This window comes from Ascidiella aspersa, chromosome 4 (assembly GCF_963924565.1).
Source record: "Ascidiella aspersa chromosome 4, kaAscAspe10.2, whole genome shotgun sequence".
Taxonomy (NCBI): domain Eukaryota; kingdom Metazoa; phylum Chordata; class Ascidiacea; order Phlebobranchia; family Ascidiidae; genus Ascidiella; species Ascidiella aspersa.
The window spans coordinates 13,680,252-13,696,560 of NC_139450.1; the positions used below are offsets into that span (position 1 = coordinate 13,680,252).

Consider the following 16,309-nt stretch of genomic DNA (forward strand, 5'->3'; position numbering starts at 1 on the left):
TGAAAAATATGAAAATTAATTAATTAAAACGTGGATTTTTTTTGATTTTTTAGATATTTAAATAAAGAGTTACTGTTTTTTAATATGTCACATAACTTGGATTAAATGACCAATTCAAAGATTATTCTCTACATTTATTGACCCACATTTTTAAATTTAACGCGACTTATATTGTATCCGAACCGGAACTTTATGAACCGGTTTTGAAATAACGACGGTCGAACCGGAGCTGAACCGGAACTTTTAAATTGTTCAAATCCGAAACCGGATCTGAACCAGATTCCGAAAAAATCCTTGAACACAACGGAACCTGAACCGGAAAAGTCAAACGGTTTGACTCTCTGCTCAAAACTAATTTATTTTGAAAAAGTTTTTACTGAACGACAAGTTAAAAAAGATGACTATATTTTTTTCAGTTTTGTAAACGATTTATTAGCATATATTTTTAAATAATTATCCCAAAATGTGCAAATAATTATCCTGATTTATTGCGGAAGTTTAAATAGCAATTTGTTGCGAATTTGTTCCATGGTTGGCGTCCCAACACGATGCTTACAATTCGTCAAGTTAATTTTAGCGATAGTAACTAAACTTTAAGAAATTTAAGGTCTAACAACAGGCATAGACGTAGCCAGAAAGGGTCAATGACTTAAATTTTAATTTTCGATGATGCGATAAAAATGATCAAATACACTCGAGAAGCGCAATTCAGAGTGTTTAGAGGGCATGGACTCTGTGAGGTAGCGGTTTCAGTGTCAAGTTTTTAAATTATAGTATACCTACCGTATATCTTGTCGTTTTCTGCATGCGGTGTCTCAAACCAAATACTCCTACTAGAGCAAATTTGAAACGTTTTACCCCCCTCAAAATTGTTTTTCGGCTGGCTACGCCACTGACAACAGGGTTGTTACTATTGTACAGTGGCCCAACATTGCTGGATTTACCAACGTTACCCAAAGTTGCAAAGAATTGAAGAGTTCACTTTGTCACTGTGAATCGCTGAAAAAGGAATGGAGAGATCAAAATTTTGATGTTTAGAAAAATCATCCAAGCCTTTTTTGTGGTTACGTTGTTGTGTTTTAATATCTTATTGTAGTATTGTACCTTGGGGGTTAATATTTATCACAGATTATTGCTGATTAGGTTGAACAATGGTCTACGTTTTCTAAAACATTGTGAATAACAAAAAATGGTGTTTTGCCCTGAGAAAAGTATTTTCCTCATGTAGATGAGTTTCCATCGGGGACTCAACTGACGAAGTTATGGCTTTTGTCGAAATTTTGTTGACCTAGCCTTTGTTTGTTTCAATTCAACAATTCTTCTTATTTTCCCATAGTTATGACGTCATTGCGTATCGTATCTGAAGGCTTTTTGCCTAAATTATCGGGCTCTAAACCAGGGGTTCCCAGCATTTTTTACATCGTGGCCCCCTTTGAAAATTTTGAGAAATCAATGGCCCCCCTATTTTTTTTCAACCTTTTGAAAAATCAAGAAACGTCATTTTAATCAAAAAACTGTTTTATACAGTAACCGAAATGATAAAATGACATAAATAAAAAAACACAGTAAAGATGATAGTAGTAGTACATTAATTAGGTACTACTAGGGCGATTATTTTTTGACCAAAATATTAAAAAAAATTGACCTGAAAAATTAAAATTTTGACAAATTTTGACCTAAAAATAAATTATTTTGACAAAATTTTGACCTGTTAGAAATACATTGATTTAAACAAAATATTGTACTGCATTAGTGTCCTGGCGTCGTCAACCACACGTTTTTGATGTTTTACTAACTACAAATCGATCACAAAAATCAGTAATTATTTCGGATTAATGCAAAACTTATGAAAATATGTAGTTTGAAATTTTTTTCTGTTAAATACATTTGTCCACCCGATCCGTCAGAAATTAGTGCAGTTCTAAGCAAAAAGGTCTACGACAATCAGTGCATTTAAAGGATCAAAAATTCCGACTTTTAGACTTTGAGGTCTTGGACAATGCACTAATTTGCATTGACAAATGTGCATAAGAAGATTAAGTTTAACAATACTTGACCCAATCAAACCCAAACGCTAACCAGCGATAATGTGCGATAATTTAATAATTATAACGCTTCAGGCCCCAATACCTCAATTTGTGACGTAATAATCTTAAATACAATGGACGAGAAACCATCCGAGTTTGGGCTTTTTTCCCCAGCATTTAAAGAATTATTAAAATAACGCACATTATTTGAGTTAGGATTCGGGTTAGCGTTAGGGTTTAGGTGGGTCAAGTGTTATTAATCCTATCTTACATTTTTTGTTATCTTTTCTGAACTTTTAATGAATATTTTTAATTCATCTTCGCCGGGAGTTTACCTAAAGGTCCAAATCAGTGCATTGCCAGGACCTCAAGGTCTAAAAGTCTAGACTTTTCTGCCATTGGATGCCCTGATTGTCGTAGACCTTTTTGCTTATAAATGCACTGATTTCTAACGGATCGGGTGATTTGTCCAATTCAGGCCTCGGTGGTTAATTCGGCTCGCGTATACCGTATATTGTTCTAATGAAGATATAATAAAGTTAAAATGTCGTTGAATATGAATCAAAACTATTTTTTTCTATAAAGTTGAACAACAATTTCAAAAATCTGACGTTAGTTTTTTTGTTAATTTTGTAAGCGATTTAAAAAAAAAATTTGACCTAACATGTAAATTTCACCCCATCCGTCAGAAATCAGTGCAGTTCTAAGCAAAAAGGTCTACGACAATCAGTGCATTCAAAGGATCAAAAAGTCCGACTTTTAGACTTTGAGGTCTTGGACAATACACCAATTTGCATTAAGAAATGTGCATAAGAATATTAAGTTTAACAATACTTGACCCAACCAAACCCAAACGCTAACCAGCGCCCTAACCAAATAATGTGCGATAATTTAATAATTATAACGCTTCAGGCCCCAATACATCAATTTGTGACGTAATAATCTTAAATACAATGGACGAGAAACCATCCGAGTTTGGGCTTTTTTCCCCAGCATTTAAAGAATTATTAAAATAACGCACATTATTTGGGTTAGGATTCGGGTTAGCGTTAGGGTTTAGGTGGGTCAAGTGTTATTAACCCTATCTCATATTTTTTGTTATCTTTTCTGAACTTTTAATGAATATTTTTAATTTATCTTCGCCGGGAGTTTACCTAAAGGTCCAAATCAGTGCATTGCCAGGACCTCAAGGTATAAAAGTCTAGACTTTTCTGCCATTGGATGCCCTGATTGTCGTAGACCTTTTTGCTTAGAAATGCACTGATTTCTAACGGATCGGGTGTAAATTTTAACAAAATTTTGACCTTTTTTGACAAGTCAAAAAATAATCGCCCTAGTTATTACATATTCAGTAAAGGTGATGGTTGAGCTTGTTTATGAATTGACAATGTCTTAATTGCTGGTTTAGTGGTGGAAAGAGCCAGCAGCATGTCATATTGACTATCCAAGACACTGCGCTGCTTTGTCTTCAGAAGTAACATTGTTGAAAACCCAAATTCACAATATATATATATATATATATATATATATATATATATGTTGATGGCGAAGTCAACAGCAATCGCATGACAATTTCATTAAACTTAGTGTACAAATTGCTTAGTTTTGCCCAAAATGTGGTCAAACTATCTTTCTCAAAGCGAACCGGGTTGTCTTTTCTTGCGGCTTTAAGAGTTCATATTTTATTTATTTATTTTGTTATTTATGGAGTAGACTTAGAGATAATAAATTAACAAAAACTACTATTTTTCAAATTTTTTCATGGCCCACTTGAAAAAGGCTCATGGGCCCCTAGGGTTGAGAACCCCTGCTCTAAACGCTAGTTCTTTAACACCGTTCGAAAATTAGACTTTAAAAACACGAATCCTATAATTATTGCCTTTTATACAACTAGTTGCCGAAACGGTTGCACAACGTTCTTGGTCTAATCTCGGTGGAAAGATTTGCACGTTTGTAACATAATAGCATTCCAAAAAGAGTGATTTGTTGTCTAACAAAAGGTCATAAGCATGCTAAGCACGGTTCTTTTAACTTAAATGCCGCTCTATAAGTAAGCATATTTTTATTTGCTGTTTTGGAAAATCGATACACTGCCAGTAAAAATGACTTGTTTGCGTAATCCCCAAATTTATTTTGCGTGCCACAGTTTAAGAACCCCTGACCTAAGTTGTATTATTTTTCTCCCAATCCACGCTTAATACGATCCACACGGAAATAGAAAAGTAAATAACGTTACCGGATTCGGGGAAGGATCAGCCTTGAACCACAAGTGGTTATACGAAGAAGTCTATTTTAGCAATATATGAGTTTGAATTGGCGAAGAACAAAAGTAATTAACTATCGACGTGAACAAATGTAACTAACTATCGACGATGTTATGCAGGGTTGAAGTAGAATACATTTCGAACTAGAAGAAAAAAGTATACTAACCCGAAAACATGACAATTTTCAGGGGTGACGTCACAGCAGGACGTCTAATACAAGGCCTTTGCAAACCTGAGGTTAACGTTTGATGAGTGCACAAATATACAACTGAAACTTTATGTCAAAGTTGGCATTGTACGGATGACGAAAAATATAAGATCTGGACTTCAAAAGCCCAAAAGTTCACAATTAATTTGTCGAACAACAGGTTCAATTCAAGATATCCACGCTGTAGAAAGTTGTTGGGTTACCATGGCAATTCTTAGATTCCTCGACTCTTATTTACTGAACACTGTGTTTTGTACGGGCTCTGGGAAGGTTGTCTAAATCTAAACGTAACCATCGCGTTGCCTACGTTGATCATTGTTACGTTATCTATTTACTTGGAAAGCAGTTATTTTGCCTTGTTTAGGAAAGTGTTTTGTAACGAAAGTTAACTTTGCTCTGTTAACGTAAAGGTAAAAATTACTTTACATGTTCAAGGAAGTAATAATTAGCCTTTTTTAAAGCGTAAATTAACGATGTCGTTGAACTGCTTGGCTTGACATTCCGTTAAGAACTTGTTTAATTCTTGTTTGTAAAAGTTATGATTTGAACTGTGGCTAACCGGCGTCAATTTTAACGTAGCGAAGTTTAGTAGACCTAATTATATTCTCCAGTCTTGTAAACTATAGTCATTGTGAAATCCCAGTCGAGTCATTTGTGAAATAACTTGAGTCCAAGTCAAGTTTTTTTAATAAATAACAAGTCAAGCACCAGTCCCAGTAATCAGTCGCATATAAGTCATAAATATTATTGTAGTTTTGACCCGTTTTAAGAAGAGACAGAATATGGCGTTAGCGCATCCGATCCAATAACAATTAATTTATGATTTGACATCCAATTACATTCCCCCCATCCAATGCAACGCTTAGGCCTACATTGAAAGAATTAGATTGAATCACGAGTCGAAAGTAATTTAGTTTTAACACCTTAGGCCTACACTTGTATATTTTGAATTCATAAGTTTTTAAATGACCTGACTTAAAACTCTTTAGGTAAAAAGGCTTACCTTGACGTGTAGCCTATTTTGTACAAATAACTTTGGTTGAAATTGGGTTATTCATCTTAACTTTTGCACATACAACAGTTTACTTGCTTTATGTTTCGTTTTTGTTATTTTAAGTTGTTTTTTTTTGCTCATAATCGGATAAGTGTACCAACTTTAATAGTTTAACGTTTTATTTTAAGACAAGTCTTGACTTGCTCTAATTACAACAACTTATTATCCTGCCGTTGTGCCACGTTTGGGCAAATAAATTAAAGGTAGGCCTACTGCGCATGTGAATCATTCAGCCCGTTACGTGCAAACATTATCAAATGGTTTAATATTATAACCAAAGTATTTTTAGCACTGCCTATACTCCTATAGCATAAAATGAATGACGGGTTAACATGAATGGCCCGTTTAACGCCTTTAGCGCAGTAACAATTGAGATAGGTTAGTATAAGAAGAAGAAATAAATAAATATTACGCACTTTTTGTGCCGCAACATAAAACCAGATCCTAACGGCATTCATCTTTGTAGCGGATACAGAGAAAGATGCCATAACACGACATCTGAGAGAAGCCTTGAAAGCGCGTTCGTTTATTTGTGTCTACACAGATCGCACTTGGTCACGGAAAAAGCCTACATTTTTTGATATAAGGTTCGGCGAATCGACGGTAACATTTTCGGCACAGTTTCACGACGACAAACAGACAAACGATCTGCTACTGTACCAAAGTATACTAAGTGGGCGTGGTCAACGGATTCGTTTGTGATCAACTCGAGTATATATTAGTTTAGCGGAAAGAAGCAATCAGGGTTTTTCGGTGAGAATGTGTCAGTTGCAAAGGGCGCAATGATTTAAATAAACTAAAATCCCTGAGGATTATTAATATTCCTGCTTATACGCTATTTGGGTATTTACGAAAACGAATGTGGTAGTTTTAAATTTAGCCTTCTAGTTCAAGTGTCCATAACAAATAGATATTTCATATTAAAACCGGTTTTAGACTTCCTTTGTGTTAAGGCGACTTTTTATCTAGTCTTAAAAAGTGTACGATTGAAAATGGGTCGATCCTGGTGCCGTCGAGTCGGTCAGTAATTGGCCGGACAATTGCTACGTTCCGAATGCGGCAGATATAAGTCGGGGACGTTACACGTGGAATTAAAGGTTGGCGCACGAAACATACAATCGAAAAATGTCCGGTATTTGCGTAGTACCAGATTTATGATCTACAAACCCAAACCCGGGCCTTAAATATTAGCATACTTTGTACATAGCTAAGAGAAAAAAATCGAAAAACGAAAAGTTGTTACTGAGTCACCCACAACGTTAACTCACTCTGGTAATATAGATCACAATTTTGTTACAGAAGGAAGTCTCGGTACTATACGGTTACACCATAAAAAGGAAGAAATCGGGTACCGTGATGTAAAAGCACATTCCACTAACATTATGACCACGAAACAACGAAAACTTTGGACAGCGAAGGCGCAAAGGAAACGCGCATATACTGTTGTTGTGTATATAGATAAGCGGTGAATGAAGATAAAAAAGGTCGGAAGGTACAACGGCAATAAAACAACTAAAGCGCATCGGAATAAATCGAGGGCAACTGACATTTGAAGCATACGGAAAGAATGTAAAAGCGTTTTAAAATGTGCGAAATGTTAACCTTTCAATAATAAGGGCATTGCATTTAGTTGTGCCATAAATCTTAGCGGATGACTGACAATAACCACCGCTGACATGCAGGACAGGATTCGGCGGAGCGTAGATTGAACTAATGAGTCAATTTAGTATTAAATGTTGGAATTTAGGTTGCCAGGTGAAACTCGCATTCGTTATGACTATTTTTATGTGGGAGTTTCGACTGTATTCCAGTCACAGCGAGGACAGAAAAGCGCTAAGCACATTCGTCACGTTCCCACGCAAGCAAACAAGTAAAGGCGATTTCGAGAGAGTATTGCATTAGGGAAAAGGAAGCGGGGCCACGGCGCAATTAACGCAAAGCGTGAAATCCAATTAGGCGGGCGCCGGTAGACGCGCAGAGCGCTCAAGCCATCGCCAAAGGTGGATGGAAATACACTGATCAAATTGAACGGCGGCAAAGTGCACTGCGATGCGAGTGGAAACCATATTCGTAAAAGGGTATTGCGAGTGGCCTTTTCTGTAAAGCACTAATTGATTAGCGATCGGGTTACTTTTCCCGGTTTTCGCCACGTTTCTTTAGGTTACATGGGGTGTTGACGTGAACCGGTTTAACACCAGGCGACCGAAAACGGGATTAAAAAGTTGGGACAGGGCTGCCTTTCGAATAGTTGCGAATGGAATGAGTGCGTATGTACAAAAGCTGACGGGACGTGAATGCGCGTTTATACAGCGTGACAAACGAATACAGAGCGAAAACATTATCGGCATATGTGTGTGTTACCGATAAATCGTGCAAATACAATAAGTCTGATACATTGCACAATATGTAAAAAACATCCACTGAGTGGAGTTGCACGTCGTCCTGTAGCCACACTGTTGCTTGAAACTAATGTTACATAATGACAGCAGTTTGAAGAAATGCACTTAAGAATACGCATATACAATTTAAGCCCCGAGATTCACAATTGGGAAATCAGTTGTCATATGACACGCATAACTGTTGTTTTGATATGTCCACCACAAACAGGAATGTGCAGGTTACAGGGAGCAAAGCAAGTTTCAAAACTAAAAATAGTTTAATTTACCCTTTATCAGTTACAAGAAGGAACATTCAACCAAGGGCTATAACTTTGCACCTACCAACGAAACGTCCTAACCAACAGGTTTGGACAAAATATGAAAAAAAAAACAGCATAAACAAACATTCCAAAGCACTGGAACTAATCAAAACAACAACAAAAAGAAAACATTATGACAGCAGTAAAAAAATAATATTGGTCGGAAAGTAAAAACACTTTACAGAAAGATGGTTGGTCAGTAAGCAACACAATTGCCTGTAAAAATAGCACAAGCAAATATAATATATTTATAGATATAATAGAGATATTTGTTGAAATTCAAGAACTAAAAGGCAGTCTGTGCAAATATGAAAGTGCAGATAACACAACTGATACACATGGCTCAGCTACTAATGAATATATATTTTGAATGTAGCAAAATCTACTGAAATAAGTTAATTATAATTGATACCACTTTTTGTTTTTCATTTTTAGCATAATTGCATGGGCATTAGCGGAGAACTTCTTTGCAGACTCGTGCATTTCCTCCGTTTTTTCCTCAACGCTAGCCAGTTTTTGACCGCGTTCCATCGCTTTCATCTTTAGCTGTTGCATGTCCGCTGCCAATCCAGTGGCGGTGCGGTCCAGCTGCTTAATTTGGGGTACAAACTTTGTTGCAATGCCCCGCGAAGCTGTTCCGCTGTTCTTGCCAGCAAACAACTCTGCTCTGTCCAACTCCGAGTAGCCTTGGCCAAACAGTGTTTTGATAATTCCATCCTGCTGGCGTTCAGGGGCCTGGCAGGGTGTGAACAGATTGCACAAGCTTTCCTGTAAGTTTCCATACACTTCTGACATAAAGGTGATGTGCTGCATCTCTGATGCACTGCACATGTAAGCAAGGCTTGCAGAGGGGGAAAATGAGCTTGTCTGCAGGCAACTGCTTGGAGGTGGCACCAAGCTGGGTGAAATAAACAGTGGGGTGAGTTGTGGTAGGGATAGCACAATAATGGAGCCCTCTGACATGAGACATGTATAAAAACTCCCAAGGGCAACTTTCTCGATGGAGCTTTGAGTGATTTCACCAAGATGCGAACTGATTTCATAAGATCTAGAACTGTTGCTTAAATGGGATGGCACATTTAGGATTGTAAAAACTTTTACTTTGGTCTTTGACGCAACAACAACATATTGTACTTTAAATTCAGGTACATCAAATGATGATTTTGATGAATTGGGTTTCAACTGGTCCTTTTGAGCACCAACAAACTTATTCAATGATTTAACACAGACTACATTACCAGCTGGATTTAGAATCTCACAAAAAGTAATTGCTCCGTTCAGCTGGAAGGTGCAATCTTTCATAATAGCACTTTCAATTCCATCGGACGTAAGCTTCGAAAGTTCTACATAAAATAAATTGCCAAGATCTGTTCCAAGCCATAAACAGGAACCGGGCAGTGACTTGTATGAATATGTGACAGATATTTTCATGTAAGTAACCACTTCTTGTAGTTCATACTGATCTTCAGTACTTGAGTTTCTGTTGCTAAAAGACCCATCAGCTGCAGAATGATCTAAATGATTTTCAAAACTTGCACTGCTAAGCATTTTGGTAAGTTTAGAACCACTGCTTTTTGAGTCGGTGCTGTCTTGTGATTTAAGAATGCCCCCATCCTCATCATAAAAAGACGATGATGATGACTTTGGCCTACAAGGGCTTTTAGGTGTCAATGACTTGTGCAGAAACCTTGATATACTGCCTGTGTTCACATTGAGAAGAAAGGACTTCGCATTAAGGTCAAATATATGTAATGTAGAAGCACATGTTGCTACGAAAAACAAATCTACAGATGATTCCACTTTCATGCAAGTTACCTTGTGTGGTGATTCACCAATTGGTTGTAGAAGTAAGAACACATACTCAGCCTGAAAGCCAGCACTCTGGCTGGGTTTAGTGCTTTTTAAATGTAGAGTAGGTTTTGCATGTTGAACTGAAGTAATTGGAGACTCTTCATTTGCAGGTTCAACTAAGGTACCTCTGCTACTGTTTTTGTTGGCTGATATCAGATCTTCCATTGTACCGCTTGCCAATGGAGAAACTAGAATTTCCTCGTCTTTCAAGGGGCAAGAAATCGTAGATGCAGATGGATTAATGTAAAACACTGCCAAGTCGTTTTCTGAGGCCTTTTCATTTAGATTAAAGATTACTATGCTTCCACTATTCGAAACTACCATAGTTTGGTTTTCTGCGCAAACATCAATACACTGAACTGCCAATTGGTTAGCACTTTCAGGTTCATCATTAGGCTTTTCAAATAGCTTCTGGGTCTTCGTTTTGAGCAGATTTGTCAACACAACTGAACTTGCATTCCAAAATCGAACACAGCCATCTGCATGGCCAGTTACAAATATGTCAGACCAACTTTCCACTTCATCATTCCATTCTCCGCCATGAATAGGCCAAAGCTTTTCATTTCCACTTCCACTGCTTGACTTAAGAAGGGAAACATACTGTAACTTTTGCAGCAAAGCAACCTCTTTGTCACTGACATACTTTAAGAAGGTGACAGGTGAATCGTGTATTTCTAACACATGTGGTATTTCTAAACAGTGATATCCAGGAACTTCCAGGTCAACAAAAAGCAATTCCTTTTCTAAAAGAATTGCGACAGCACTCGGGTCCTGGAACTCACATTTCCAAGGAGTCCTGACAATTGGAACAAAATCAATAATTGGAAAGTCCATCTCTAAAGCAGTGACAGATTTTCCCTGCATTATGGTAATGCAGGGTGTTGGCAGCAAATTTCCTTTTCTATGAAGGCCACCAGAAAACACAATGTAGTCACTCTTTTGCTGGTTACTGATCCATTTCAGCTTCTCAATGGGATTATTGATTTCCTGGCGATGATTGGAATCAGGGATTGATTTGTCATGAGGAAGAAGTACCTGAGCTGGCTGGTCTGCTTGTTTTAGATTCCACACACATATTTTACCATCCACATGTGAAGACATAAATTGTTTTCCTTCGCTATGCCAGGAAACACTAGAAACAGCAGAAGCACTATAATACCGATATTCCACAACACTTTCTTTAAACTTCCACAATACTAGTAGGCCTGTTGAGTACGCTATCAACATTTTATTCTCATCAAAGGGATGCTCAGAAATTGACACAATATGACCAGGATGTTTGCGCTGTGATATGTCAATAGCTTTGTTCCAGTTTATGCAATAGCCTGAAAGTTGAAAGCTTTCAACATTACACAGGTGCACATTTCCCCGTTCTGTGCCAATGTAAATCCACTTGCTTTGATATGGAATATTACACAATGATATATGCTCTCTATTGAACCTAAGGGAATGTAAAATTGCGGGTTTCTTTTGTCTAAGATTCCACAAGTGAATGGTGTCATCAGCTAAAACAGACAGAAGTGCTCCCTCATTGACTAGAAAAGCAAGCTGGATTACAGGAATACTGCTTTCGTGGTTCAGATTAACATTCACCCCAACCTGGCCAAAAATTCGAATGGAGCCATCGCTGCTTCCAGTTGCTAATAAACTTTGAACTGGATCAAATGCCATGCAAATCGGCTTGTCCGGAAACCCATGTCGCGCTATGTTGCACACTTGGAAATGTTCTGAGCAGAGATTGGCAGAGAAATTTACAGAATTTTCTGCAGTTTTCGAAGAATCAGATCCTAGGCTTAGACTGCTTGGACTAAGAGCCTCAAACATGCGTTTGATTCCAGCCTTTTTCATGATTATTGATTTCAAATTTGTGCTTTCAAATAAGTCACAAATCATACAATCTACATTTGTACATTAAAACATTGCTTGTACATTAAGTTTCTGAAAAGATACATATAATAGTAACTTCCCCATACCACCGTACATATAAATCTAGACCTGTATGGTAATTTGCTAACTGTATACAAAAACAACGATCTTAAATAATACATTTTGTGTATATATACGACCTAAAACTGTATATATGAACATGGGGGCAATGATGGAAGAGCAGGCCATATAAAGAATTTCTAAAATGTTTTTTTTTTAGTTTTAGTTAGATTATACCTAAGTTGCAGCCCATTAGTTCACAGTGTATGTATTTTTTTAGACATAAAGGTTTTGGGACATAATAAATTCAGAATATCAAATCCAACCACCACAGCAGTTTTACCTATTTGAAAAAGTAAGAATTATGAATTATATATAATTATATGTTACACTTTTAATTAAAATAACATCTAAATGACAATATATTTGTCATAGCAATAATGGATTTGATAGAGATGTCATATAACATCAAATCAGGAAAACGATAACCGATGCCAGCAGTTCTCCGATACTAGTATAGTATCTTTGCCAATGTGATATAAAATTATTATAAGAATTTCAGCCACGATTTGCAGTATAACCTAGAAAGAGCTACCTTGGGGATAAATTTATTTATAAAACATTAGGTTAACAACTGAAGGTAATAAACTTTTACCGATTAAACAAATTTTGGCCTAAAAGCCTAAAAAAATTACATTTGAATATTTCAATTTCATCTTCTTTGCTTGTGTTAGCATAGTTGCCGTAATTTGGTATCGGACTAAAATACTTTTTTTCCAAAATATTTAAGAATCCAACATTCCTAATGACAGATGTGATATTTGAATAATGGTTTAACACTATGTGGTTCATGTTGTTTTGGAAGATTGCAATGCACAGTTACAGACAAATTTCACAAAACATAAACAATTAAATTTTTGTTTAACTAAGGAGAACCGGGCTAAACAACAAACTTTAAATTTTCATAAATGAACAAATGTTTACTAAGGTTGTAGGCCAACCTAAATCACTTCATTTCAGTATTGCTTGTTTAGTATGTTAATCGTTAAAACTTAGCACATACAATATCATAACATGATTATTCAAGCTGCTATAGTAGAGTAGAATAAAACACAAGAAAAGCAAACAGCTAAAACAATTTGTGAATATACATTAAGTATAAACAACAGAAATTCTGTTTCTTCATTGGTGATAAGATAGATTTTTCGCTGAACTGTCAATTAGTTAGGTTTGGGTTGGGGTTAATAGTTGAATTGTATAATGATAAGTAATTTAAGTTTAATTAACCTAGTTATGTAGAAATTTTATTATTTAATATACCCTTGTAGCCTCAATTAAACATTATTATTCTGCATTGCTTAATTTGACATCACTATGCAGATGATGAAATCCACTGATGCGTGACCAATAGACATAAGGCGCATTATCAGCGTTTCTCAATTCATTCTACTTAATACTTCTTATAGACTAGCAGCCTGAATAGCTGTGTTACGTTAACGTGTGTACTGAGATTTGTGAATATATACTCACTGAGAAATATCATCCGAGTATAGTGTCTTTATCTCGAGTTCAAAAAGTTAAAGACAGATATCTTAGTGGCATGCTCTTTTGGAGTCAGCCTTGACAAGGAATGTGTAAGAGAGTCAAGCAGCCTTGATTCATTGCCTTAAGAGTCCGCTCCGTTTTACCTGTAACTACAGCTCTCATTTGCTAAAACCTAATCCAGTGGTTCTAGACATATGTGCCAAAGCACCCTTTGGGTATCATTTTTATTGAGTTGTATTTCAATTTTTTTATATTCCAAGGTTTGCTAAGCTTCTTGAAACAATTTTTTGTGTATGTATAGAGTGCAACTAATCAAGGTTTCTTCTACCTTGTGCAGAGTTAATATGTGCAGTTTAATTTTGTTTATTGTAACATTAAAGTAAACTACTTAAAGAAATTACTAGTTTATAATTTAAGAAGGGTGCCACTACTCAAAAAAGTTTGGAATCCACTTCCCTACTCTAACAATATGTGATGTCACAGTTCTACTTGGTAGCAGGACAAATAGCCTATTCATTTCTTATCGCATTCAGCTTCTACAAAACTGTTCACAAACAAAAAATACATTGCTATATTCCTGCCTGAATTGGCACTTCTCACCTAGATCATATTTTTTTAGAAATGAAATCAAATCAAGGATTATGCACACCTCAGAACAGTAACCTTTTAAAAAATCAACCATAAATAGAAACTAACTATAAATTTTCTCTAATTTAGCTGTGCAATCTAACTATTCACCGGTCTGCATTCCATGGCATGTGCACACCTAATCTTATTTTCTAAATAACTTTGCGTGCACACCTCAATAGGCCCATTACATCATATGGGAAACCCAAGTTCATATTCATTTTCTAGTGGTGCAGGTCTAGTCTGTTGAAAAAAAAATGCAGGTGCAATTGCCATTCTTTCCGTAGTGGTCAATAGATATATAAATTGTGCACTTAAGTTAAAACACGCTAAATTTTAGTACGATTCCAAAGCTAAGGTATGAAAAAAACATAATTGCACACCTATACACACTGCAAAATTTGGCTCTGCATTTCCAAAATCTGGGCATGAAGTGCCATGAACTTGCCTATTCAGGTGTTCACCTGCCACAGAATACAAACTAAAATTAAAAAAGATAACATAAATACACACCTATACATACCAACTAAAACTTTGAAATACACTAAGCAGTCACATTTTATGGCAATTCTCTTTGAGATCGTTGGTATGGGTGTGTAGTCTAACTTTTTTTCAGGTGTGCAGATGCAATTATGTTTTATGCACACCTGGCGATTTTCCAAATACATGTGTGTGCTACTCTAAAAAAATGGGCACTCGAACATAATGCAGATTAGAGTGTTACATTCCCAAATCTAGAGAAACAAATTCGGCGCTGGTCTAGAATCCTACCACTTTTTTACATTAATGAAGCGAGTTTTCAAAATTGAATATGCAAGTAAGAAATAAAAAGAGTAAATATAATAATATTACTTAGCCAAGCCAAACCTCGTACGCTAACTCGCACTCTAACTCAAATATTATAAACCCCCACGAAAGTGTGGCAGGATTTTAGACCGGCGCCACAATTTCTACTAAAATCTGACGAAGACCACTGGCATAACATGCTCTTTTTAGATAAAAAGACTAATAAGTTGTAGCATTACAGGTTTACAGTACAAACTCTACTATAAAAGTTATTACAGTGGGATATGGAAAAAATATTCCCTTTACTTGCAGGTCGATTTTTCGTAACGCCTGAGTAATTCGGCAAAAAACTCATATATTATTAGTTTAAGGGTCTACTTGTGTTGGAAAAATAGTTTTTCAAGAAATAAAAACTAGCAAACAAACGCCAACACTGCAGTAATGGTAATATGCAATTTACATTAGTTTTTCTCAGTGTTTCCCAACCTTTTTGGCTTTCGACACATCATAGACAGATTACAGATAATTTAATTGCGGCACTATTTTTTTTGTAATTTTTTTCCGATGGAACCTTGTTCATAATTTTATCGACCGACTTAACTCTCTTTTTTGTCCAAGTAACAAATTTCATCCCAGAAATTAAAAATTGATGAATGGTGAGTCAATTTAGTATTTCATATTTAAGATCCGCTGGCCTCAACTTTGGATCAGTGCTGATTTCCAACCTGGGAGTCGCAACCCCAGGGGGAAAAAAACTTAGTTGTGTGTTATGAGGGATTTGCTGCAATGGACCAAGTCGTGTTTAGGACGTCACCATTATGCTTAGTCAATGAATCAGGCATCTTTTTCTAATAAAAATCGTAATTCGACGAAAAGAAGCTTAAACCTTAACTTTATCTCTTATACGGTTGTCTCGAAGTGGCAACAGATAAAAAACTAGTTGTGTTCGGCGAAATACTGTTCCATATTTAAAAATTGCATACAGTAGAACTCAAATATAACGACACGCATTTCTGACTAATTCTCCGCTCATTTAAAGAAAATACAATTTTAAATACCACGTATATAGGCTATATAACGCGAAAACGCAATAGGCCTACAATTTATTTTGTTTGAATTTGGCAAAACTTTAATATAGGATACCTGAATTGGGCACACAAAAAGTTGTCTGCACTCGATGTATTGGTTTTCATCAAGGCGATTTTGACAAACACTTGTGAAGGCATCGACTCCACAGTTGTAAGGCTGCACACAAACTACGTAAAAATGTTTCCCCAAGCTCATAAAATAAATACTACGTTAGTCTTTTTTCATATGTTGTGA

The 16,309-nt window shown here is 36.2% G+C and overlaps 1 protein-coding gene across 1 annotated transcript; it reads right to left on the reverse strand.

Annotated features, from left to right (window-relative positions):
* Positions 1 to 6,011: 6,011 nt before the first annotated feature.
* On the reverse strand, positions 6,012 to 12,032 carry LOC146148024 (syntaxin-binding protein 5-like). The gene has a single exon (XM_083386368.1). It carries the CDS (start codon positions 11,993 to 11,995, stop codon positions 8,651 to 8,653), a length of 3,345 nt encoding a protein of 1,114 aa, XP_083242494.1. The 5' UTR covers positions 11,996 to 12,032; the 3' UTR covers positions 6,012 to 8,650.
* Positions 12,033 to 16,309: the final 4,277 nt, after the last annotated feature.

Coding starts and splice junctions, on each gene's coding strand:
- LOC146148024 (XM_083386368.1), bottom strand. CDS start 11,995: ATGATTTGTGACTTATTTGAAAGCACAAATTTGAAATCAATAATCATG.